Source organism: Maylandia zebra, linkage group LG3 (genome assembly GCF_041146795.1).
Source record: "Maylandia zebra isolate NMK-2024a linkage group LG3, Mzebra_GT3a, whole genome shotgun sequence".
In the NCBI taxonomy this organism is placed as follows: domain Eukaryota; kingdom Metazoa; phylum Chordata; class Actinopteri; order Cichliformes; family Cichlidae; genus Maylandia; species Maylandia zebra.
The window spans coordinates 26,468,037-26,495,070 of record NC_135169.1 but is presented as its reverse complement, the minus strand read 5'-3'; the positions used below and the strand labels follow the sequence as shown (position 1 = coordinate 26,495,070).

Genomic DNA, 27,034 nt, shown 5'->3' with positions numbered 1-27,034 from the left:
CTCTGACACTTATCAAAAATTACTTTGAAAGAAAAGACAGTGGGTAATTTTAAGCTCACATAGAGCACTTTCATAACCTTTGGATTATGGGTCTCCAGCCTTGGGCTGTGTACTGTATTTTGCAACAGATGATGTAACAGAGTTGATACATTTCGTTAATTTGCATGTTAGTTTGCAAATAAACATCTGATGTACTACCATCCTCTCTGATGCCCCCGGCATGGTCCAGATAAGCACAAAGCAAGATTATGATCTGGTTTCTTTCCAGTGAACAAGGCAGCCTCGTGGCCACTGCCATTTGTGATAATAGTGGTCTCTTCTTTTTTTTTCTCCAATGACCCTTGCAGGGCTCCGTAAAAACATGCTTGAAGAAATTGTTTTTATTTCTGAGTCTGAGAACTCAAACCTTCAAATGATAGTCTTTTTTTGGAAGTAACAAAGCAAAGTATTAAAAGAATTCACACACACACACAAAAACCGAACAGAAATAGATTCAGTAATTTAAGCTGGAGATTGTTAAATATCAACACTTGGCCGAATTCTTTTGATTCCTCAGAGGCATCCGAGGGAAGACACAACACTGCTCAGTTGACCATTTAGCACTTTGTTCTCTTACACAATTGCTTCTAAAAGGGAGATGCGTCCTGCATGACACGTTGCTGCAGATCTCAAAATGGAGACGGCCCTTGACAGTTTTATTACTGGGCACCCTGTTCTAGTCTAAACAACAGCATTTCAGTAAGTTTCCACTACAAGATGGTTAGTTCCCTGTTATTTACTGCTCTGTAGGGCGAGAGTCTACAAGTGAAGGCCACATATTCTAATGTCTAATGCCTTTATTATTTAGGGCTTTGTCCACTTAATACTACACTATATGATTATATGGCCGTTTTGATTAATATGAGATTAATGTAAGGTACAGTATTAAAGCACTTCAGATAATACCATTCTAACATCCCCTCTTTTGATTTGCCTCCATGGCAGATCAACACTACTGCAAATCATCAAACACTCCAAGAGCACATTCTTTATATTCTTTGTGTTAAATGTGAAAAACTAAAAACACTGAGAAATATGTTGTTTTGCTTCCACAACATGTCAGACCCATAGAAGCAAGGATGCAGGAGCCTTTGAGAACCCAGTGGAGATGTCAAATGGCAAGTGGCTATGGGACATCAGTGGATCCTTTGTGTTCAGTGGGTTACAGGTTTGAAAGAGTTTTAAGAAGGTGCCTTGGGCTCTGTACTATATTTGAGAGCAGATGTCACAGGTTGACAGCTTTCATTAGTTTACATGGTTCTCTGTTAAGAGCACAAAATAATAATGTAAGATTAGCATCTCTATATAAACAGTTTCAAAACTATTAATTTTGAAAATAAAAAGAAATGTTTTATTATTTAGTCGTTTATTTAGTAGCGTGTTGGAGGAGCATGTGAGTGATTCTGTTTTGCAAATGTGGACAAATGTACTGATGATAAAAGAGGGAAAATAATGGTTTGTGAATTTAGTAGCAACTCAGATGACTCATCCTTCTCAATCAAATATACTGGGATAGAGAAAGAATTAGTGACTGACAAAGAGTGATGAATGGGAACGTTTTTCTCCATATATGTGTGTGTGTGTGAGATTTGGAAATAAATTTTAGTGGCATGTAGTATAAACCATTCAAGAACTGAATCTTTATCCTCTTCTGTTTTACCACCTCTTGTCTTTTTTCTGTCACACAGTAAAATTTGTGATTTACACATTTGTCCTGGAACTGAAACTCAGTTCAGCTGTACTTTGATTCATGATATATTTTTTCCCTTGCATTGATGGAAAGTGACAAATCATACCAACTTTGAAGAATTATAATTTCACCTTGTGTTGCACAGCAAGTTTTGAGATACAATATTGCACAAAAAAATTGAGCATGTACATTGAAACTCTGACACTTGTCAAAAATTACTTTGAAAGAAAAGACAGTGGGTAATTTTAAGCTCACATAGAGCACTTTCATAACCTTTGGATTATGGGTCTCCAGCCTTGGGCTGTGTACTGTATTTTGCAACAGATGATGTAACAGAGTTGATACATTTCGTTAATTTGCATGTTAGTTTGCAAATAAACATCTGATGTACTACCATCCTCTCTGATGCCCCCGGCATGGTCCAGATAAGCACAAAGCAAGATTATAATCTGGTTTCTTTCCTGTGAACAAGGCAGCCTCGTGGCCACTGCCATTTGTGATAATAGTGGTCTCTTCTTTTTTTTTTTCTCCAATGACCCTTGCAGGGCTCTGTAAAAACATGCTTAAAGAAATTGTTTTTATTTCTGAGTCTGAGAACTTAAACCTTCAAATGATAGTCTTTTTTTAATCAGCAAGTCTCTGCCAATTAAATTCACAGGGACGTGTGCTGAAATCACATACGGATGTGTAAATACATTGAAGGACATATCCTGGTCAAAAATGACTCCAAGGTTCCTCACAGCGTTACTGGAGGCGAAGGTAATGCCATCCAGAGTAAGAATCTGGTTAGATACCATTTTTCTAAGATTTTCAGGGTCGAGTACAATAACCTCAGTTTTATCTGAATTAAGAAGCAGAAAGTTAGCAGCCATCCAGGTCTTTATCTCTTAAAGACATTCCTGCAGTTTAACTAATTGGTGTGTGTTATCTGGATAGATAGAGCTGGGTGTCATCTGCATGTTCTAATCGCTCTAATAGGATATTATGGTCAACAGTATCGAATGCTGCACTAAGGTCTAGCAGGACAAGCACAGAGATGAGTCCACTGTCAGAGGCCATAAGTAGATCATTTGTAACCTTCATTAAAGCTGTTTCTGTGCTGTGCTGAGCTCTGAAACCTGACTGAAACTCTTCAAATAAACCATTCCTCTGCAGATGATCTGTTAGCTGTTTGACAACTACTCTTTCAAGGATTTTTGATATGAAAGGAAGGTTGGAGATTGGCCTATAATTAGCTAAGACTGCTGGGTCTAGAGATGGCTTTTTGAGTAAAGGTTTAACTACAGCCAGCTTGAAGGCCTGTGGTACATAGCCGATTATTAGAGATAGGTTGATCATATTTAAGATCGAAGAATTAATTAATGGCAGGACTTCTTTGAGCAGTTTTGTAGGAATGGGGTCTAAAAGACACGTTGATGGTTTGGAGGAAGTAATTATTGAAGTTAACTCAATAACTTAGCCTCCGGACTAAGACCACCAGGTACCGGAACAGCTTCTTCCCCACAGCTGTCAGACTCCTGAACTCTGCCTCCTGACATCTGACCCACGTTAACATATGGACTGAACATACACACACCCACAATGGACAACTGTACCCTCAAACACACAATAATAACATGGAGTGAACCACCACTCACAACCACTAGCACTTTATATAGCCTCTGTAGAAACTATCTACACCCTCACTTATCTTAACTGCACTACTGTATAGCTCTGTGTAAATAATCATTCTGTACATTCGATAATCTTTAATCCTACAACTGTTTACAACTTGCATAGTTCCTATTTCTGTATAGCTGTATATCTCAGATTCTGTAAAGTTATTTATTTCATATTCTGTATAGTTTTTCATATTTATATCCTGTTCATAGCCTGTACATAGCTTGTACTCACTACAGCCTGTACATACTTATAGTTATAGAATATTCACAACATACTTCATACCGTGTACATTATAACATACCATAATAGACCCATTTCTGTAATATACTTTCATATCTATACTATTGCTAATATATATTGTAATATATCTATATCACTAAAGCACTTCTGGATGGATGCAAACTGCATTTCGTTGCCCTGTACCTGTGCATGTGCAATGACAATAAAGTTGAATTCTATTCTATTCTATTCTAGAAAGATCAATTGGAGAAAAAGAGTCTAACTTAACATCAATGGTACTAAGAGTAGCTGGAGATGATATTACATCTGTGGGATGATTACTGGTAATTTTTTCTCTAATGATAAAAATTTTATTTGTGAAGAAGTTCATGAAGTCATTACTAGTTAACGTTAAAGGGATTGTTGGCTCAAAAGAGCTCTGACTTTTTGTCAGCCTGGCTACAGTGCTGAAGAGAAACCTGGGCTTGTTCTTATTTTCTTCAATCAGTGATGAATAGTAAGATGTTCTGGCTTTGCGGAGGGCTTTCTTATAAAGCAGCAAACTATTTCTCCAGGCTAAATGATGATCCTCTAGATTTGTGACACGCCATTTCCTCTCCAGATTACGAGTCATCTGCTTTAGGGTACGTGTTTGAGAATTATACCACGGAGTCAGGTACTTCTGATTTGAGGCCTTAGTTTTCACAGGAGCTACAGTATCCAGAGTCGTACGTAGTGAGGAGGTGAAATTATTAACAAGATAATCGACCTCTGTTGGGGTAGCGTTCAGATAGCTGCTCTGCTCTATGTTGGTACAGGGCATTGAAGATGATAACAGTGGGTGGATTATATTCTTAAACTTAGTTACAGCACTTTCAGAAAGACATCTACTTTGATAAAGTCTACTCTCCACCGCTGTGTAATCAATTATTGTAAATGTAAATGTTATCAGGAAATGATCAGACAGGAGAGGGTTTTCAGGAAACAATGTTAAATGTTCAGGTTCTATGCCATATGTTAAAACAAGATCTAGAGTGTGATTAAAGTGGTGGGTGGTTCTTATACATTTTGAGAGAAACCAATTGAGTCTAATAACAGATTAAATGCCATGTTGAGGCTGTCATTTTTAGCATCTACATGGGTGTTAAAATCACCCACAATAATTATTTTATCTGAGCTCAGAACTAAATCAGATAGAAAGTCTGAGAAATCAGACAGAAACTCTGTGTAAGGCCCAGGTGATAGATGATAACAAGTAAGACTGGTTTCTGAGTTTTACAGCTGGGGTGGACGAGGCTAAGCATCAGGCTTTCAAATGAATTCAAAGTCTGTCTTGGTCTTTCGTTGATTAATATGCTGGTGTGAAAAATTGCTGCCACACCGCCCCCTCGGCCTGTGCTTCGAGATTTCTGGTAGTTAGAATGGCTCGGGGGTGTTTATTCATTTAAACTAACAGAATCATCCTGCTGCAACCAGGTTTCTGTAAGGCAGAGTAAATCGATTTGTTGATCAATTATTAAGTCATGTACTAACAGAGACTTGGAGGAGAGAGACCTAATGTTTGTACTGTACTGTATTTGGCAGATGATGTCTGCAGATGAAGTTGTCATCTTTCATTAATTTGCATTTTTCCCTGGTAAGCAAGCAAAATAACAGCCAGATTACAATCTTGTTTCTTATCTATGTAAACATCTTCAAATGAAACTATAGAAAAGCTTGAGGTAATGGTAGAAATGTTGCTATATATGTTGTGTTGCCCCCACAAAACGTTTCCATAAGGAATTCAAAAGTTGACAAAAAATGTAACACAACATAAAGATCATAGTTTAGATTGTACCATAAAATTTTAAATATACACTCCTGGATCCAGTTTACAGAGAGCCTCAAATGGAGCTGCCGTCTCAAATGCCCCTGGCATTTCCTAGATTAGCTCTATGCAAAATAATCATCTATTTTCTTATCTCTGTGAACAAGGCATCTTTGTGGCCATAGTTAATTCTGGATACCAGTCATAGTTCACATTTGGAGGGAGGTGTGGCAAAAACAAAAACAAATTTCCCACGTGTGGGACTAATAAAGGTTATCTTATCTTATTTGTTCACGTTGCTTTCACGTGCTTATTTGTTTTGTTTGTAAATGGAAAATGGCCTGTATTTGTATAGCGCTTTAGTTGGTCCCGAAGGAACCCAAAAGCGCTTTACACTACATCCACCCATTCACACACACATTCACACACTGGTGATGGCAAGCTACATTGTAGCCATAGCTGCCCTGGGGCGCACTGACAGAGGCGAGGCTGCGTCACTGGGCCCTCTGACCACCACCAGTAGGCGACGGGTGAAGTGTCTTGCTTACAGATGTGTGTCTTACTTCACTCATTTAACATTCAAGGGAAAGTGTTACTATAAATAAAGATGTATTCAAATTCAAAGTCTCCTAATCTAATGGGACATAAGATCACTGAATGAAAAATGACAAAATCATGCTGTTGTGGAGGTATATAAAGACGGCAGGAGAGGTCTCAGTGTCTCACTCCAACTTTATTAACTGACTCACCAGAACTGAGAGAACTGGCAGAGGAAGGTCCATCCTGTGAACGACGCTGGTGAAGGTGAGCAGGAAAGGTAGGAGGAAGTTCAAACGCCGGTGGTTGGGGGGGTAGTCCTGGGGGTAAAACCAGAGTCTGGTAACCCCGTGGAAGGAGGGCGGCCATGGCGCGGGACCTGGGCCGGCACTACATGACTGTCCGGAAGAATATGTGCAGGTTTAAGTCTGTCAACACACACAATCTCCCTAAGACCCCCAAAAAATCCAAAACAAAATGTTTCTGGCCTGGTTCGATAACCCTAAATGGGCCGTTGTACAGCGGTTGCAGCGTTGTCCTGTGACAAAAACAACAAACAACAAACAAAGACAACAACAAAAACAAACTTAGCAGTCTCTAAAGTCTTTGGAACAAAAGTGTCAGTCAGGCAATGGTGCACCAGACCAGGAACTAGAGATGGACCGATCCAATATTACGTATCGGTATCAGTCCGATACTGAGCTAAATTACTGGATCGGATATCGGAGAGAAATAAAAAAATGAAATTCGATCCATTAAATATCAAAAAAGCACCTCACAAAACTTGCGACATGGCAAAACTCGGCCATAACCTTATCATGGCGGAGCAGCATGCGTCACCTGATAGAGCAGCTGTGGTGGTGTCGGTGGTCTGGTTGAGTATTTGGAGCCTCGCTACCAAACCAGCATTTCATCTCCGAGGAAGTTATCCCAGAGAGAAGTAAAGCAAGTGTGTAAGTTCATCTCTGAATGTTTGTAAAGCATTCCAGCGTTAAGCTTAACAACCGATAAATGGAGCGACTGCCTCTCTCTCCTGTTGCTACTTCAATCATGAAACTGCTTAATGATCAGCTGATCGGCTTTTCTGTCGCGAGTCCGTCTCTCTTGTTTGTTTTTTGCCCACTTCGCGTCAGAAAGAGGAAACCAGCGGCTGAACAACAGCAGCACGTTTAAGCTTGATAAGCTGTTGTTAAAATTTATTTAATATTACTTTCTACACCAGGATCTTTTTTACGTAGCTGACGGCTGGTAACTGTGCAGGGGCGGATCTAGCAAAGTTTAGCCAGGGGGGCCGATAGGGCATTAACAGGGAAAAGGGGGCACAAAGACATACTTTTCTTTCTTATTCTCATTTAAAATGTCTAGCTTTTAATAAATAATTATCTGAATCTTACACCCAAAGTTTTAATCTGACCTAAAATGTATAGAAGTCCATTACTGTATATAGTAACTGTTAAGTCTAATATACCCTAGTAAGCTATAGTACTTTTTCCTTTGGTAAGATACCATCTATGCAGTCTGCAATTCTGTAGAAGAAAGATGTTGAATCTATTTAATTATTCTTGAAAAATAATTTATTTCTGTCCATTTTTTTTCACACTGCATCAAATTAAAGTTGATTACGTCGATTAAGCATCATGAGGTGGAGGGTGGTTCCCTATTTTTTTTGCAACCCTATTAGTTAGGTTGCTTACTCTTTAAAATACCAGAATAGGGAGGATAGTGCAGGTTTAAGTTTATTAGATTGATCAGTATTGTTGAACTATGAAATATGTTGGGTCCTGTGCATTTTTTACATACATGTATAACAGAATAGCTTTAGTATTTTTTTTAACTTGAGTTTGAACTTATACAAAATGCAGCAAGATATTAAAAAAAACAATTTTATTGATTAAAAAACACTATATCGGATTCATATCGGTATCGGCACATATCCAAATTTATGATATCGGTATCGGACATAAAAAAGTGGTATGCCATCTCTACTAGGAACCCGAAGCGAGTGCAAAAAGCGGGTTGAAGGATAGCACAGATGGATCGAAGCAGGGGGGAGGGTTCTCGAGCAAGAATTCTCCAGGCACGCGGAGGGGCTGACCAAACACCAGTTCCGCTGGGGACGCGCCGAGATCCTCCTGAACCGCAGAGCGCAGCCCAAGCAAAACCCACGGGAGGTGGTCAACCCAATTGCCATCCTTTAAGGAAGCGCGAAAAGCAGCCTTAAGCAACCTGTGGAACCGTTCACACATCCCATTAGCTTGAGGGCTATGCGGTTGTGAGGTGGACCTTGGCCCCCAGTCCATCAGCCATAGCCGACCAAAGCTATGAAACGAACTGGGGGCTCCTGTCTGAGGTAATGTCCGCGGGGGTGCTGAAACGCGAGACCCAGGCTGATAAAAACGCCTCGGCCACCACTGCTGCGGTAGTGGACGCCAGGGGGACTGCCTCCGGCCACCGTGTGGTGCGGTCAACATAGTCAAAAGGTGCATAAAACCTTGTGACTGCGGCAGAAGACCCACCAGATCAACATGCACATGATCGAAACTTTTGCCGGGGTTCAAGAACTGCTCCGGAGGCAGTTGGCTTGGTGTGTATATGAACCTTCGCACACTGGCATGGAATGCACGCCGCCACCCATTCCTTCACCGATTTGCGAAGACCCGGCCAAACAAACTTAGAGCTGAACAGGTTAACAGAGGCCCGAACCCCCGGATGAGAAGGAGCATGTACCAAGTCAAAAACACGATACCATGAAACGGGAACTACCGGGTGAGGGCGGCCAGTGGAAACGTTACAGACCAGGAGAGGGCCGCTGTCCTGCACAGGTCTGTCCTCCAGTATGAGGCCCGTCTGCGCGGATTTAAGCGCGAGGATATCTGGGTCACAGACGACCCTCAAGAAAAAAACGGAAATGACGGGTCGCCAGGTGGAGAGCTAGTAGCTCCCTGTCAAAAACGCTGTAATTGTGCTCGCTGTCTCATAGTGTACAGCTGAAAAAGGCGAGCGGTTGCCAGACACCCGAGATTTGCTGTTCCAGCACCGCACCCACTGCTATGTCCGACGCATTGGTGGTCAACGCAATCTGCGTCGCGAGGATGGGTGGGTCAGAAGGGTGGCATTAGCTAACATCGACTTAGCATCAGAAAATGCTTTGATGCATTCCGGAAACCAGTCAACGGAGTCGTTAGCCTTCTTACCTTTTAACGCCCCATAAAGGGGCTGCAGCAGATGAGCTGCTCTGGGCGAAAAAAAAACGGTTGTAAAAATTCACCATCCCCAAAACTTCCTGCAGTGCCTTAACAGACGTGGGACGCGGAAAATCTGAAACAGCTCGGATTCGTCAGGCAACAGAACCGCGCCCTCGGCGGAAATCCAGTGTCCCAGGAAATCAAGAACTGGCAACCCAAACTGGCATTTAGACAGATTAATGATCAGTCCATGTGTAACACATGGGGACACTAAAGCTGTCGCGCCAGAATGTCATGCTAAAAAGAAAGATTCTTTAAAATACAAGGGGGAGCAAGCAAGTCAGATACCCAGGGCACAGAGATGAAGAAGGTCTGATCAGAAACAGTTTATTACTAGGCCAGGGAGCACAAATAAAAAAAACACCCTTAAAATGTACGTAATAAAATGTTGTCAATCTACTAAAACTAAATAAATCAATTCTAAAACCCGTAAAACGACCATTTTCTACATTCACTAAAAACCCCCTGCTATAATTATGCCACATGTTCATTATGGGCCCATCAGCAGGCCAGGAATTCCGGCTTTAGAGCAGAGTCCATGCCAGCCCCGTCTTCGGCAGACAAGGAAGAGCCTCCCATCTTCTTGTCCTTCCACGGGCCCATCATATCCCAGCCTAGCTTGCGTTCTGCACCCGAATCCCTCATGCGACCACCGCCACAGCTCCCCTTGCGTCGGTGTCCTGCAAAAAAACAAATAGGGGCCAGAATAATGGTCCCAGAAGCGGCCCTGTCTCATGGCCATGGCGACCCTCTCCCAATCCAGCTGCACCCAGTAAACAACAGTAGAGACCCTACTCACAAATGCAGTGAGTCCTTTTTTCCCCCTCAGTGATCAGCTAGCCTGCTTTTAAAAGGTCTTTACACAGCTGAGAGGCCACCTCTGGACACACCCATGCCTCAGCAGGGGGTCCCTATCAGCTAATTTGTCCCATATGTAGCCAGTCCATAGTGGATTAAAAACTATGTCACATAAAAACCATGCAATAAAAACAGAATAAAACCATGCAAATAAAACAACACTCATAAATAAACACTAAAAATCAGAATAAAAACAATATACAAGATAAATACAAATTTCCACTGTGTGACACATGCACCGCCAAACGCCGATAAACCTGACGCAGATGGAACATGTGCTGCTCCTCCGAGCTGCTGGCCACCAGTATATCATCAAGATACAGAAAAACAAAGGGCAGGCCACGCAAGACCGAGTCCATCAACCGCTGGAAGGTTTGGGCGGCACCTTTCAGGCCAAAATGGCATGCGCAGAAACTCGAAAAGGCCGAAAGGTGTAATGACGGCGGTTTTGGGGACATCTTCAGCGCGCAGGGGAACCTAGATTTGTGCTAGTGGATTGTGGCCAAACACCTCAATAATGGATTTTATCTTCTTTTTCCTTTTACTCATATTTACATCATATTTTCACATTTTTATTAGTGCTGTCAGGGTTAATCTTGTTACAATGACATCTCCGTTAGTGATTTATTGCGAATCGCCCCATGCCTGGGCCTGCACGGCGTCAACACGTTAGTAAGTAAGTAAAATTTATTTATATAGCACATTTCACAGATAAAAATAACAAAGTGCTTCACAATAAAATCAGAATTACAAATAAAATAATATAAAACAGTGAAAAAAATAATTAAGAGCTTCTATGTATAAAAATTACTTCAGCTGCTTTTTAAAGGAGTCAATGGAGACTAGACAGCGTAAAGACAATGGCAGGGAGTTCCACAGCCTTGGTGCCAGTGCCTGAAAAGCCTGATTCCCACGTTTTTAAAACCTAGTGGGACCACCAGTAACCTCTGACCTGACGACCTAAGTACTCGGGATGAAGCATAAGGTTTCAACAGGTCAGAGATATACTGGGGAGCTTCACCGCACAGAGTTCTGAAGGTTACAACTAAAATTTTAAAATGAACCCTGAAATTTACTGGCAACCAATGAGCATGGTTAGCTTGTTAACACGTGGGGACGATCTGCGATAACTTACTAACAGAGATTTGCTGCGTTAATGCGGTTATGGTGTTAACGTCATTTTAACGAGATTAACGCTGACAGCACTAATTTATACAAATATATTCTCATCTGTAGGATGATAAAAGTTTATTCTATTCTATCTTTAATTTTTTTATGTAACAGTTGCTCTTTCAGATTATATTTATGTGTTATCATAGAATAAGAAAAGATCCCAATAAAAATGTGATGCAAGTTTTTGTTTTGTATTTGTGTACCAACATTGTACCAACAGATGGAGCCAAAGCGTAACAGCAACAGCAACTCTTTACAGATGTCTGTGTCAGCATAAAATTTACAGTTGATATAGAACAATGAGAGTACTGATCATTCTTATCTCAGATTAGCTTCTTTTCATTAGTTCACAGTTAAATCCAGACTTTTATTTAAATTCCTTCTACTTACATGCTAAGTACCGAGTAATCGGTTCCATTATATCTTATAAACCTTGTACTACGATGTTATTGTATTAGTGTCACGGTCTGGCTGGCAGACCGTGGGGATGTGGGGAAAGGAGGACCCAAAACGCAGACTCTGCGATGCAAACAGTGCTCTTTATTCACAGTGAAAAACTGTAAACACAATAACTCCCCGTTGCTCCCTTGAACCCCGTGTGCGTACTTCCCTCCGACGTCTGTGCTCCCCGCTGTTGTGTTTCCGCACACCCCGTGCGTGCTGCCTTTCTGGACCACTCTTCCTCCTGCAGGGAAACCATAGAGGCAGCCGTCAACACTAACCCTCGGCGGGCATATACGAACAACACAGACATATGCTGACACACTAACTTGGTACGATAACTCAATGATCCCGCGTCGGTGGGAGCTCCAAGACTCTCCTAAGTAGCTCCCCCGACGAGCCCTGATCAGCGGCGGGTGTGTGGCTTCGGGTGTGGCCAGTCCCTCCGCAGGGCCACACCCCTCAGGCCTGCAGGTGGCCGAGCTCCATCCTCCAGGCACACCCGCAGACATACACACCCATACCTCGCCTAAACATATGAGTGGGACACAGACTAACACAGCACAGAGAAACACACATATGTACACGCACAGAGAAGGAGAAACTACACCAAAAATACATAATAATAATAATAATAATACACAGGTCCATGACTGCCCAGGGATCCTGGGTCGCCCAGTCCCAGGACCCTGACAGTACCCCCCCTCTAAGGGTCGGCTCCCGACGACCCAAAAACACAAATCAAAAACAGTACAACCAGCCCAGGGCGGGCGGCGGGAGGTCCAGGACGGAGGGCAGAACCAAAACAAGCAAAAACCCCCGAAGAAAACAACCCCCCCAAGGTCACAGTCCCAGAGTCCGACCGCGCATCCCGCAGCGGAGCAACAAAAAGAAAAAAACGCCACAAAACAGTCTCAGGCGGCCCATCAACATAACAAAAGAGTTCAGGGGGCCTACCTCGAGCCCAACGGCGGCGACGTAGCAGCTCCGGCGGACGGCCCCGGGTCCGGCAGCAGCAGCAAAACAGTTCAGGGGGCCTGCCACGGGTCCGGTGGCGGCGGAACGGTTCTGGTGGCCTGCCACGGGTCCGGTGGCGGCGGCGCTGCTCCGGTGAGCAACAGCGAGGCGTGGCACCAGGTCCATGACGCGCCGATCGCTGACGTGGACGCACCGGACGTAGATGGCGAGGAGGCCGCGCTAGACGTGGAGGTCCCTCCGGTCCGCTGATCTCCGGCTCCGGCTGAGCGGGTCCCTCCTCGGCTGCTGGCAGCGAGAGCTCCTCCTCGGCTGCTGGCAGCGAGAGCTCCTCCTCGGCTGCTGGCAGCGAGAGCTCCTCCTCGGCTGCTGGCAGCGCCGGTTGTTCCTTCCGCTCGCCGAGCTCCTCTGCTGGTGGTTCGCTGAGCTGCTCCTGCTCGCTGAGCTGCTCCGGCTCGCTGAGCTGCTCCTGCTCCGGCTCGCTGAGCTGCTCCTGCTCCGGCTCGCTGAGCTCCTCGGGCATGCTGAGCTCCTGCTCGGGCATGCTGAGCTCCTCCGGCTCGCTGAGCTCCTCCGGCTCACAGTGCTCCTCCGGCTCGCCGAGCTCCTCCGGCTCGCTGAGCTCCCGCTCGGGCATGCTGAGCTGCTCCTGCTCGCTGAGCTGCTCCTGCTCGCTGAGCTGCTCCTGCTCGGGCATGCTGAGCTCCTCCGGCTCGCTGAGCTCCACAGCTGGCGACGCGGGCTCCTCCCGCTCGCTGAGCTCCTCCTCGGCTGGCAGCGCGAGCTCCTCCTCGGCTGGCCCTCGGCTGGCAGCGCGAGCTCCTCCTCGGCTGGCAGCGCGAGCTCCTCCTCGGCTGGCAGCGCGAGCTCCTCCTCGGCTGGCAGCGCGAGCTCCTGCTCCGGCAGCGCGAGCTCCTGCTCCGGCAGCGCGAGCTCCTGCTCCGGCAGCGCGAGCTCCTCCCGTTCGCTGAGCACCCACTGGGGCCCGCAGAGCTCCCACTCGGGCAGGGCAGGTGCGGGTGGTGAGGTAGCGGCCAGTGAAGCAGACGGCTGAGGGGTGACTGCAGGCGGATGAGTTGACGGCTGCGCTTCAGCCATAGATGGATGATCCGGAGGCGACGATGGTGTGGCAGCCACTCCCGGTAGACTGGACAGCGATGCAGGGACAGATGGGTGAAATGATGGCAGAGGTGGCCCGGCCGGCATATTGACCTCCAACTGAGGATGACGGTGAGAGGCTGACAGGACTGAAGACTGAGCCACCAGCTGGGCAGCAGGCTGAGGTGAGGGTGAGATGGCTACTATGAAGGGTGGAGAGGATGAAAATGTTACAGCTGGCCCAACAAATTCCAGGGGTCCAGAGGCAACTGAGACCTCCAGTACGGTCTCTGGGGAAGCCCTGGGGAGAACCTCCGTCTCCATGCGGCCAGACTGAGCCAAAAAGTCACTTGGGTCTGTATGCTCGGAACTCCCTAGCTCCCAGCTTACAGTCTCAGAGGGAATATTTGCTGGGTCTTTGGAGGTACAGCAAACAGTTTCTATTTTTATGTTTACAGAAAGGGAATTTATAACACCGGCAGAGTCCATTTTACTCACTGTGGCATCCAGAGCCGCTGGTCCTGAGTCTTCGACCAGCACAGGAGTGAGTGTGGATGTGGTTGAGCGCTGCTTGCGAGGACGCCTTCTCCTCCGTGAAGGCGGGGCCGGGTGTATGGAAACAGTCTTCTGCTGTTCATCTGGGTTGTGATTTTCAATGACATGATTAATAGACACAAACGAGTCGGGTTTACTCACTGCGGTGATGAGCGCTGTTGGTCCGTTGCCAGCTGACTGGGCTGAAACCGCAGGAGTGGGTTGAGGCGTAATGGGATGATGGTAGAGAGTGCGGCATGCCTTCCGTAACGGCGGATCAAACGATTGTGCCGCGAGCACCGACGGGAAAGCCCTCCGCCGACGCGTGAAAAACCAAGCGGCTAGAGTCTCTAGGAGAGCAGCCGAACTGTCCATGCTCGGACCACCCAAGCCAAATAGTTCAAAACTCGAGCTCTCCCTTAAACTAGCGACCAGGTGCCTAAGTTTGTTAATGTCCAGAATGTTCGTGGTGAAGGTAGTGGATGAGAGATAATTGTCAAAGAACACTACCTGTATATGTCTCTTGGGTGGGTCTACAGCCTGGATTACGCTCCGGCAGTAATCCCATAGCTGCGTGAGCGATCTCTCCTCCGTGGCAACTCCTGAGTTTGCTGGGTCCATGGTGGTTGGCGGGATCATTCTGTCACGGTCTGGCTGGCAGACCGTGGGGATGTGGGGAAAGGAGGACCCAAAACGCAGACTCTGCGATGCAAACAGTGCTCTTTATTCACAGTGAAAAACTGTAAACACAATAACTCCCCGTTGCTCTCTTGAACCCCGTGTGCGTGCTTCCCTCCGACGTCTGTGCTCGTGCTCGTGCTCCCCGCTGTTGTGTTTCCGCACACCCCGTGCGTGCTGCCTTTCTGGACCACTCTTCCTCCTGCAGGGAAACCATAGAGGCAGCCGTCAACACTAACCCTCGGCGGGCATATACGAACAACACAGACATATGCTGACACACTAACTTGGTACGATAACTCAATGATCCCGCGTCGGTGGGAGCTCCAAGACTCTCCTAAGTAGCTCCCCCGACGAGCCCTGATCAGCGGCAGGTGTGTGGCTTCGGGTGTGGCCAGTCCCTCCGCAGGGCCACACCCCTCAGGCCTGCAGGTGGCCGAGCTCCATCCTCCAGGCACACCCGCAGACATACACACCCATACCTCGCCTAAACATATGAGTGGGACACAGACTAACACAGCACAGAGAAACACACATATGTACACGCACAGAGAAGGAGAAACGACACCAAAAATACATAATAATAATACACAGGTCGATGACTGCCCAGGGATCCTGGGTCGCCCAGTCCCAGGACCCTGACAATTAGAGCACTTTGCTCTCAGACTGCAAGCTTACTTGTTGTTCCTAGAATATTTAAAAGTACAATGAGAGGGCGAGACTTCAGCTTTCAGGTCCCTCTTCTATGGAACCAGCTCCCAGTTTGGATTTGTAAGTCAGACAGTATCTCTACTTTAAGTTTTAAACCTTTTTGATAAAGCATACAGTTAGGGCTGGATCAGGTGACCCTGAATCCTCCCTCAGTTACACCAGTTCAGGCTGCTGGAGGACTTCCCATGGTGCACCAGACATTTTTCTTACACTTCATTTATCCCTCATACTACTACTATATGTCATGTAGATTTATCCATTCTCACTGTAGTTTGTATTTCGTCACAACAGAACATAAGCATGATTCTCCTGAAGGTCTCTTCTTGATAAACAAGAGTTCTTCCTTCCCACTTTCACAAATTGGTGCTCTTATAGTTAGGGGTTTTACTTGGGTTTTTTTTTTTTTTACCCTACTGTATAAAGCTCACTTTTTGTCACTTTAGGCAATATAAATACTGAATTAAACTTTTTGTATTGGACTAAATGAAAATCTCTGATCCCCAAGTCAGAATTGAGATAACTAAATAAAAACAAGTTTTGCCAAAGTACTTTTTAAGGTTCTCAAATAACATTTTTTTAGTAGTCGACATTCAAAATAAAAGATTTATGCAAATGTAATGTACAGGTACATTTTTCCAAGAGCAATTTAAAATAGTAAATTTAATGGAATCTTTTCAAATGAAATGTACTTGAGTGGTATACATAATAATACCAGCACATTTTCATTAATGAATCATTATTTATATAAATAAACATGATTGAATTTATTTGATTTGAATTTTACTCAGAATTATTTCTTCATTTTTATTGAGGGTGAAGAATCATTTAAGTTTTTTTATTGTTGTTATTTTCATTTTTTCTGTGGGTCTAAAACGAATCCGACTGAGGTAATTGGGCCATTAATTTCTTTAATATATAAAATCCTTCTTATGTCTTCATTATTCAGTAAATAGAATTTTCATCAAAAGAGAGCTAGACTTTAGACATTGGAAAATACTTTATTGAAAGTAACATAAAGTTGTGAATTCAATTGCATGCCCACCAACGGGTGAAGTGTCTAACCCTAACCCTAATGTGGCATGAACGACCCAATATAGGTCACCACTCTGTTTTCATGGCAACATGAAAAAAACAAAATATTTCCAAAAACAAGAATATTTTGGACAATCCTAAAATTTGTATTCTGTATTATTTTTTTGTTGTGTTTTCTTTTTAGGTACTGCAATTATTTCAAAAGATGACCTTGGCAGATGTCCAACTCAGGGCACATCTAATGGTGCAGACAACTGGTTTAAAGCAAAAATAAATGTTTGTTGTTGAAAAAAATGAGGGCAGTGCTGTCTGTTATGTGTATTTACCTTATAGCTGAGAGGAGGAAACCAACAGGGTTAACTTAAAACTTGAAGAACTTTTTCTTGGATGCTTACCATGTTGCTGTGAATAACTGTCTGAAAACTGCAAAATGAATAAAAGAACATTTTTCATTTATGAAAATTAAAGTTAGACATACTCTATTGTAGGTAATTATTTCATTTAGCTTCTAGAATTGCTGACTAGACTGTAGCAATTTGTCAGAAATGTGAAAGTAAAAAGCTTTTCATATAGAAAAATAACACTAAACAGCTAGTGAAAAACTAAACCAAACAGTGAGAAAAGCCATGCCTGCCTTCCTATTTATACTACATCCTTTATCTATGCTGTTTAAAATTGTGCTACTGAGGTTCAGCATGACCAGTAAATATATAGTTTACTGATTTTTCGATTCCAAATAAGTTGTGACACTTTGTAAAATGCAAATGAAAACAGAATACAATTATATGCAAACCTCATAAACCCATATTTTACTCACAGTATAACACAGAAAATATTTCAGATGTTTAAAGTGAGATATTTTACTTTGTCCTGAGCAAAATTGTCTCATTTTGAATTTCATGGCAGCAACATATCTCAAAAAGTTAGGAAAGGCTGGAAAATGAAGTGGTACAAACAAAGGTCGAAGAAAATTTACAGCTAATTAAACTGATTGTTAAAATGTCAGTAACGTGATTAGGTATTTATGATAGCGATTCAAAGTTTCTAAGAAGTAAAGACGGACACTGTAAAATCTAATTAGTTCTCAGAACTCACAAAAAAACATTTGAATTAAGTTTTACTTAAGATGATTAAGTTAGGGCAACTTACTCATTTTGAGTACACTGTACGACCTTGTTAGTTCACCGAACTCAAAAAAAACTATGTAAACTCGTTGCCTCAAAAAAATTTAGTAAAGTTTACTTAAGATGACTAAATTAAGGCAACTTATTCACTTAGAGAACAGAGTAAAAACCTATATAGTTTCCAGAACTCAAAAAAAATATGCAAACTCGTTGCCTCCAAAAAACTAAGTAAAGCTTACTTAAGATGACTGTTAGAACAACTTATTCATTGTAAGTCTGCAGTATTAAGAATAACTTGATATTTCTAACTGTACAATATTAATTGTTTATACTGACAAACATTTCAAGTTCAACTAAATGAAAAAACTATTTGTGGTAACCTGAATATGATTAAAAATAATTAACAACACTTTTTGTAATGATGTTAAAATGAGCCCAACTTTTATTTTCAAACACAACAAAGTATAACAGCCAACATACTGGACACTGTTCTGCTGAACAACAAACAATTATATTGCCATCACTGTTATAATCTTACAATAAAAAAAAGTCTCAGATGTAATTATTCTGAAAATAAGTTTAGGTCTACCACAACTTTGTTTCGTAATTACATTACTTATATAATCAAAATAAAATATATTTATTGTTCTGTCACAAGTGCAGTCTCTAATTTAAACAACACATTTGTTTTTCATTCCAACACAGGAGCTGGAATGTTGTAATATTTTAAGGATGCTGGTTTCCAGTCCAGGCATTACTGCCTGAATGACTATCATGGATCGAGGTGATCCAAATGTAGGTGCAGAAGAAAGTCTTTAACTTCCCTTAAGTACAGTGGCAGTGGATGTGGGTTGGAGATGCAATGAGCTTGAACCTGCAGGCCACCATCTTCACTGACCACACCATCTGTGACGGAGGACTCATGGTGTCCTGCAAGCAAACAATCATATTTTTTGGAACATGAACTTAATTGCTTTCTTAAAACATTTTTTCTTCATTTGGTATAGAACAGACTCCAATTTAGACAATCTCAGGCTCCCTCCCCACCAGAGAGGTGACATTCAATGTCCCACTTGTCAGTCTGGACAGCCGTGACCACCACCCGACACACAATAATGTCATGAAAGCATCATTTTAAAAAGGGTTATACAAACATGGCCAATAACTTTCATTCTAATGATGTGCAAAATGATTTGGGCACAAAACAAATTTTGCTGTTAGAAAACTTGCAGACTTCACTATAACTAAGATTGGGGGATGTGATCTTTCAAGAAATGCAGACCAAACTGTTGTTGTTTGTTTACTTACACAGCATGTCTTAACTGGAGTCACCAGCAACAGCCTAGTGCAGTCATATCTCAAGTCTAATAACAGAAGACAGAAAAAGATCAGTAAAGAAACAACTTCCCCAAACCAAAGCACAAATAAAACAATAAGGAAAACAGGCTGATCTAAAGTATGATTAAAGTTCAGCCTGATTAATATAAATGTCACTGACAGTTGCTAATATATTGGAAAACCAAAATACTTACTGATGTCTTTCTGTCCAACAGTAGGAGTGCTGGTCCCGAGCCTCAAAGACAGTAAGAAGCAAGCAGAGGGAGAAAAAACAGAAACTGATTTGATCCTTAATGGCTATGCAATCATTGCAACATAGAGTTTGCTTATGTTGTTAAATAAAGGCTAGATTTGACATTAACAGATGCCACAGATGTTCAAAAGCTGCCACAAAGCATGAAAAAATGGACGTCTCCGAAAACGTCGGAGCATTTTTGCAAATATGTGATGTCTTGATAAATCGAGCAGATATTTGAACTTTACACAGCTACATTCTCGCCTGAAAATATCTTAAAAGTTTATTGTGTGACCCAGAAAAACTAATAAGTTTTTTTAGCCACGCTCCTCCGCCATTGCCGCGCTTACAAGTACGCACGGCTCCGACAACCGGCGGACAAATGCGATCCTCCTTTTTTCCCAGACTACCCTTTCTGGGTCACAAAATAACCTTTTAAGATATTTTCAGGCGAGAATGTAGCTGTGTAATGCTCAAATATCTACTTAATTTATCAAAATATCACATATTTGCAAAAGTGCTTCCACGTTTTTGGAGACCTCTGTTATCCACCAGCGCGATAGCTGACCAGGAGGTCAAGGCTTGATAAGAGTCCGCGAGCACAGCTAACTCCTGGCTTATTGTTTTCAACCCCCCCTGCGGTCTTTTGCTACTCAGGTTAAACATGATATATATAATTAGTTAGTTAGTTAGTTAGTTATGGCTATGGATTGAAAATACTCCCCACACCCCACCCCTAACGGCTGCACCTCCCGAAGAATTTTGTCTGGGCTCTTATCTCACTTTTTTATTTCAAACAATCAACAGAAAATTTCACCGACATAGTTTTATGGTGTTTTTTTTTTTTCTTTAAATAACATGAGCCCAGCGGCAGCAGCAAGCTAGGCTAACACTAACTAGCTAGCAAGATTATAAACCTGGTGCTAAACTAAACTTATGTTGTTTTGAGAAATCTGTGTGTATATCTAAGTCAATATGAGATGTCCGTGATCTTCAGGCCCTCATGATTCTAGCCTGAAAATCACTGCATGGGCACGGGAGCACTTCCAGAAAACAAAAAGGGAAATTCTTTAGGAAAACATGGATGTCACATCCTCCAGATAAGAGGAGAGGAACCATCCAGTTTGGTATCAGCACTCAATGCAAAAGCCTCCATCTCTAATAATATGTGGATGCATTAGTGCCTATGGAATTGGAGCTTCCTTGAGAAAACCCAGGAGTGTTGAGCAGCTGAATATGTGGTAAACATGACCCCGTCCTAAGTTTTTGAAATATGTTTCTGCCATCAAATTAAAAAATTACCCTTTTTTTCTTAAAAAATACATTTTCCCAGTTTAAACATTTGATATTTCTTCTGTGTTCTATTGTAAATAAAATATGGCTTCATGAACTTTTACAATGGGCACTGTAATTGTACATCTGGAAAAGAACTAAAAAAATATTCTTGGATTACCTGTTGAAAAAATATAGACACACAAAAAAAAAAAAATTAATGACTTGACATGTGTCATTTTAAAATACATTGAAAAGAAAACCACATACACAAATGACTGCTGGGTAGAGCAGTAATACGGATATCAAATATAGCCATGTGTATTACAACAGATCATAAACAGTCTAATGGTTTTACTGGTTTGCTTTTGATTACATTATAAAATGAAAACATCGAAATTCACGTAATAGTTATTTGCTTTTTTCACCCACTAAGGAGGATTTTTTATTTTCATGCACCTTCTAGACACTTTGTTCAATCTTGCTAAGTGCGTCATTTCACACTACGTTTGTACTTCTAATTCTTTTTATGTCCTATCCACAATAAAAACAAAAACAAACTTTCTGTCGCATCTTGGCTTAAAAGATTCAAAGGCTGAAGGAACTAGATCCTAGTTGGCAACTAGTGACACAGGCCTGCAGCCTCAATGCTTTTGAAATAAATACAGTCAAACTTATTTCTGTGAATTAAAAAATGAAAACGGGAGGCTGCAAGTGAAGCGGTGAAATTGTTGTAGTAACTGTACAAAAATACTCTTGAACAATATCGTTACGACACTTTACATCATAATAATCATAATAATCTTAATCATAATAATCATCATAAAACAAGCATGTCTACTTAAATATTTTGTATTTTAATGATTGTGCTGGGTTTACCTATTTAAATTCCTTTTAACGCATAACGTCTGTTTTTGCATTTGCGATTTATGTAAGAAAATCATATTTAGATTTGTCTTAAATCATTTGCTGCTCATTTGAAAAGCAATTAAAACACCTAATTTTGTTTTTGCTTGTTTATTTAATTGCTTCCCAACACACCGGTCAGCCCTGACAGTGGCATCGATGCCAACGATCAAACATGATCAATATAAAGTTAATACTGCCGGGGTGCTGAAGTGGATAGAGAGATATGTGGGTGTAGCTGTGGGTCCCAAATCAAATTCTGATTGGAGCCCTTTAACACATCTGACTCTGAGTCTGAATATTTTTAAATTGTGCTATAAAAATCATAAAAGGATCTCGTCACATCATTTTTACGCACACTCACGTGGCTTCCTTTCATGCACGTCCGAAGGTTTAATTGGGGTCACCGCCAATTTCAGGAAGTTGTTTGTAAGGTCTAAAATGGCGAGCGAGCAGGTGAGCCTGTAAATGACGCCTTTAGGCCGCGCGGACGATGTTTGCCAACTCTAGCCTCGTTGGTGGAGCTCGCTAGCGCCAGAGGTTTTATATCCAACATGAGGGCGACCTGTGCCAAACGCGGCTTAGGCTTCCTTCGTGTCTGCGCCCTGTCCTGCTTCGTCTTCCTGCTCTGTTCCACTTGCGGTGGGCAGAACATGGCCTCTCACCAGCCCACGCTGAGGCGCAGTCGTCGGAGTCACCAAAGCGCGAAGGACAGAGGAGCGCACCACCACAGGCCGCTGACCGACGAGCAGAAAGCGGACCAGAACCTGCAGTTCATGCTCAGTTTGTACCACAGCGCAGCCGAACCGGACGGCAGGCCCAAACAGCACCGGAAGTTCGGCTCCAACACGGTGCGCCTGCTGAGGCCCACGGCGTCATCGGTGCACTACCTGCCCGCGTCTGGAGGTGAAGAACAGCTGACTAATCTTGTTAAAAGTATCGAACTAATGGCTGGAGGGGTTTTTATGTGGCCGCAGATTTACAGAATCCGAGGATTAGTTTCATACAGTGACTAAATTTAAATAAAGAAAAGAAATCATGCCAAATAAACTGCCCTTTAGTTAATTAGATTTTTACCTCTGTCTCCGGTCAATTGGAGCTCAGATGATGTGTAATACTCATGTGCTTATTTTAACACCAGCCTCCCCATGATATTCGTTTAAGTTTAGTTCGTGTTTCTGTGTGACTGAAAAAGGATTTTGATGTATTTTTCAGTATTGTGGTAACCACGTGTGACCTTCCAGCGACCTCACAGGAAGCAGTTAAAACACAGCAAAGCTACCTTTGGCAAACAGCTGCCACGTAGAACTAAAACTAGTCAGATAACTTACTCGGATAACTGAAGAGGTTTGTTTGGGGAAATATTAATAAAAATATACCATTAATACAAAACAGCCAAACGTCATACAAAGTGTAGCGTGTCCACAGGTGCTGCAGTAAGTAAATAAGACTGCCCACTTTTCATGCAGTGCATCTGTTGTGAGTCCTGTGTGTCTGTGTAGGTTCTCACCTTTTACTCCAGCTTTCTCCCACAGTCCAAACACAGGTCAGGTTAACTGGTGAATCTAAATATGAGCAGTTGTCTGTGTGTTAGGTTAGGCTATGAAAGCTTGGTGATCAGTCCAGGGTGAACTGGACTACAGAAGAGTCTTAAATCTTCCTAGTGGTCAGCAGGGGCTGCAAAAAAGTAGTTTGACTGAACAGAATTGTCACTACACCCATGTTTTATATAAAGCAGAGTTAATTGGGTTCAATGATTAAGGGGTGGGGGGGCTCACATTTGTCAGACAGACATTTTTACTATAAAAATATTTAAGTGATATTTAAGCTGTTTCAGCAGCTGGAACATCTTCAGGATGCATTTAAGTACATTTTGTAAAAATCTCTTTAAGAACTTGTGAACCTGAAACTCAGACTTAAACGCTACATTATTTTGTACTGCACAACAGCTTTTACATATATTAATGTTGGCTCTGCTTTGCTCAAAGGACTTGAAGCAGTCAGTGAGGGATCGATATGATTGATGCTGATTTATTGACTTTGTCTCCTCCTCTTCAGACCACTGCTACACCTTCACGGTGCAGTACAACCTCGACACTCTCCCCTCAGAGCGACTGGTGAGAGCTTCTTTTGTTCACCTTCGCTCTTCTCCGCCCTCTTCTTCCTCCACAAACTTGAGCAGCGAACAGGCCGTCCAGCCGCCCCGCTGCAGGGCTCAGATCACCGCGCTGGGTGCAGAGAGTCTGGTCACCTTGGAGCCTCACGAGCGGTGGACGGAGACGGACATCACTGCACACATCAGCAGCCACGTCCTGCGTGGGAAGGATCGAGGCCGGGGGAGGCACTTGACCCTCACTGCCCAGTACTGGTGCACAGAACCTGAGCTAGCTGAAGAGAGCAACGGCCTCCTGCGGTGGTGGAGGATTCTGTCTCGAGGGAGGACACGCTGGATCGGTGAACCTCACCTCGAAGTTCCCTCTCTTCTTCTGTACCTGGAGGAGGAGAGGGAGGTGAAGGACTGGATGGGAGAACTGCTTGGCACGGAAGGGGAAGGCATCATGAGGCAAATTGGGCAGTGGCATTTTTCGCTTCACCGCCGCCGTCGCTCCAAAGATTCTTCAGAGCCTCAGGATCCTTCACTTGACGCACTAAAGAATGCCCCCACTTCCTCTTCATCTTTCTCCACCCCCACCTCATCCTTGATCGTCTCTGATATCCCCAGCTACAAACACAAAACCAACACACCCAAAAACCGATGCAAGCTCCACTCTTTCCGCCTGTCTTTCGATGAACTCGGCTGGGGCCACTACTTTATCGCCCCGCCCGTCTACAACCCTCGGTTCTGCCAGGGCGACTGCCCGAGGGTGCTCCACTATGGCTACCATTCCCCCAACCATGCCATAATCCAGACACTCATCAATGACCTGGGCGTCGGGGACGTCCCTCCTCCGTCCTGCGTGCCCTACAAGTACATGCCCATGAGCGTGCTGGTCGTGCAAAAGAAGAAGGTGGAGTACAAGGAGCTGGACGACATGGTGGCAGAGTCCTGCACGTGTCGCTAGAGACTTGGAGGAGCACGTCTAAGTGATTTAAATATGCTTTGCACTGTGGGGGAGGAAAAAGAGACTTAAATAGAATTTCTGATGGGACACTGTTTTGAGCTTCAGCTTGGCAGCTAACCACAACGAGCTTTATGCTGGAGGGAGGAAGCTGCTGTTGTGGTTTCCGTGTGGTTTCATGGTCCCTGTTGAAGCAAGGTGGATGCTGAATGTGAATGCGGGATCTGCAGACAGAAGAAAGCCCTTACTTTCCAGTGTGCAATGACTGTACTGTAAACCCTCTGTGGCTAAAAGCACTTTGTAGGTGAATATACTGCTGATGAAATTATGGATCACTAAAAAGCAGGTTAGGTCACCCTGAATGATTATTATCCCAAACGTCCCAAAAATATAACAAATGTACAAATACATAAACTAACTTTGGGTAAACACCAGTCTACGTATAAGATTTAAACAGAATAAATGTAAAATCTCAGTATTCAACCTTAATCTACAGGACTTTTTCTTCCTGTGTGTGTCTGTCTGTGTGTTGTTCTTTGTGTAAATCTGTTTCACGGCATTAAAAAAAAAAAAAAATCTGGATAATGTGACGGCACTATGCCGGGCTGCATTCTTCAGCAGGAAATTAGATGCTTGTTTAAAAAAAAAAAAAAAAAAAAAAAAGGTAAATAAAAAAACAATTTTAATGGACAAAGGGGTTGACCTTGTTGGATGTAACTGTAGAGGTGTTGTGACGTTACGTTCTTGATGTTGAGTGTGAAAGAAAACAAAGTGTTGTAATGGAAAAGTGTCATTTTATATAAGTGAAAATGAATAATAAAGTAAAATGCATATTTTGTGTAGTGTTATTTATTGCTAGTTTTGGTGTTTTTAAAAGTAAGTTGTTAAGTAACAACTTTGAAGAATTTGTTTGTTTGTTTTTTTAAAAAAGTTCAAAAGCTCCAAAAGACCTACAGACCTGCAAAGACAACTGGATTTGGTCATTTTGTGCTAGCAGATGATTAACCTAAAAAAAAAAAACCTAAAAAAAATAAAAACCTAGTGTTGTTCTTTCCAAAAGCTCTGAAAACAGACCTTTTGGAGCCGAACGCTAACTGTTAGTATTAATGTTTCCTTACAAAACTCCTTAAAACCTTAAACTGCGGCTGCTACTTTTTAAAAATGTGCTTTTATCTGCTGATGTTGACATTTTAATCATGTCCTAAATTTGAATGATGTTCCTAAGCTGTTGAAGTGCATTAACCCACTGAGTCCAACAGATGGAGCTGTTATCCCTTTTTTTCTCCCAAATGCATGAAGTTTACAGGAATGGGCAGAAATTCTGACATGATTCTTTATGTTTGTATTGCCCACAGTAAAGTTAACAAACGTATCTCTATAAATATGCACACAGCACATAAGCAGGGGTGTAAGCAGGTTTAATTCTATTTGCTTTGCGTGCAGTGATCTTTGGGGCGTCCAGGTTAAGTTTTCCTTGACTTCACTCCGAGGGAATTCCTCTGAGGAAGGTTTTGAAATTTGCATGAAGCCAAGCAGGTCAACCAATCACAGCATGCCCTGTACTACACATACAGATCACCTCATGACAGAGTTGAGGACATTGGAGGTCTATTTTCTTCATTGTTGGCATTTAGTGCTCATTGTCACATTTATATTCAACTTATTTTTCTTTGTTACTTGTAATGTCTGTGACTGAACTACAAAGACTACAATTGAATTAATAAACTCTATTAATGCCAACAAAAATTGTGAAACCAAAATTCAGACCTTATGATAGTTGTCCAAAAACACCCAAAAGTTCACTTTATATATATTTCCACATCAATGACCAGTTGATGTCTTGGCCTGAAAGCATCCACTCATGGATGTAAATGACCTTTAATGTGGGTTTAAAGATCAGCAGAGGTCACACTCACAACAAGCACACAGGTAAAGGGCTCAAACTCACTTTTACTAAGAGTCACAATCGGAAGATCACATCAAGAGGAAAACACATGTAGCCCATTAGCCTGCTTTAATGAATAAAAATAAACCCAGGATAATGATGCTCTGTTTTAAATATTTTATTATGTTTTAATTTGCACCATTTGTTCATTTAGTGTGATGAGAAAAAAAATCCTTATGATGTAAAGTTAAATAATGAACTTTTTTTCTACATCTTTATTAAAGTTGAAGGCCTTTTGGGAGTACCAGATAACACAATAAAACTGCTATAAAGTCGAAGTCTTGGTACCTGATATAAATCTTTTTTTGATTTTTAATGCCTTGGATCTGGTAATACAGGACCTCGTTTCAAGTCCTCTTCCCAGAAATGAGTTCAGCCTCATCAGCCCCTGTATATTGAAAATTGTTATATATAATTGTTTCGTATTTCTTTTGTAAAGCAGAACAACTGGGAATT

The 27,034-nt window shown here is 42.5% G+C and overlaps 1 protein-coding gene and 1 long non-coding RNA gene across 2 annotated transcripts; one reads left to right on the top strand and one right to left on the bottom strand.

Moving 5' to 3' along the window:
• Positions 1-18,259: 18,259 nt before the first annotated feature.
• Positions 18,260-19,583, bottom strand: LOC143417049 (uncharacterized). The gene is made up of 3 exons (XR_013097264.1): positions 19,356-19,583; positions 19,132-19,187; positions 18,260-18,753 (listed from the first exon to the last, which is right to left on the bottom strand). It is a non-coding gene; the product is annotated as an uncharacterized LOC143417049 (long non-coding RNA).
• Positions 19,584-21,929: 2,346 nt separating this feature from the next.
• bmp15 (bone morphogenetic protein 15) lies at positions 21,930-25,466 on the top strand. The gene is made up of 2 exons (XM_004573422.3): positions 21,930-22,480; positions 23,633-25,466. The coding sequence occupies exons 1-2, from the start codon at positions 22,129-22,131 to the stop codon at positions 24,634-24,636; spliced, it is 1,356 nt and encodes a 451-aa protein (XP_004573479.1). The 5' UTR covers positions 21,930-22,128; the 3' UTR covers positions 24,637-25,466.
• Positions 25,467-27,034: the final 1,568 nt, after the last annotated feature.

Coding starts and splice junctions, on each gene's coding strand:
- bmp15 (XM_004573422.3), top strand. CDS start 22,129: ATGAGGGCGACCTGTGCCAAACGCGGCTTAGGCTTCCTTCGTGTCTGC. Junction 22,481..23,632: donor CTACCTGCCCGCGTCTGGAG/GTGAAGAACAGC, acceptor CCTCCTCTTCAG/ACCACTGCTACACCTTCACG.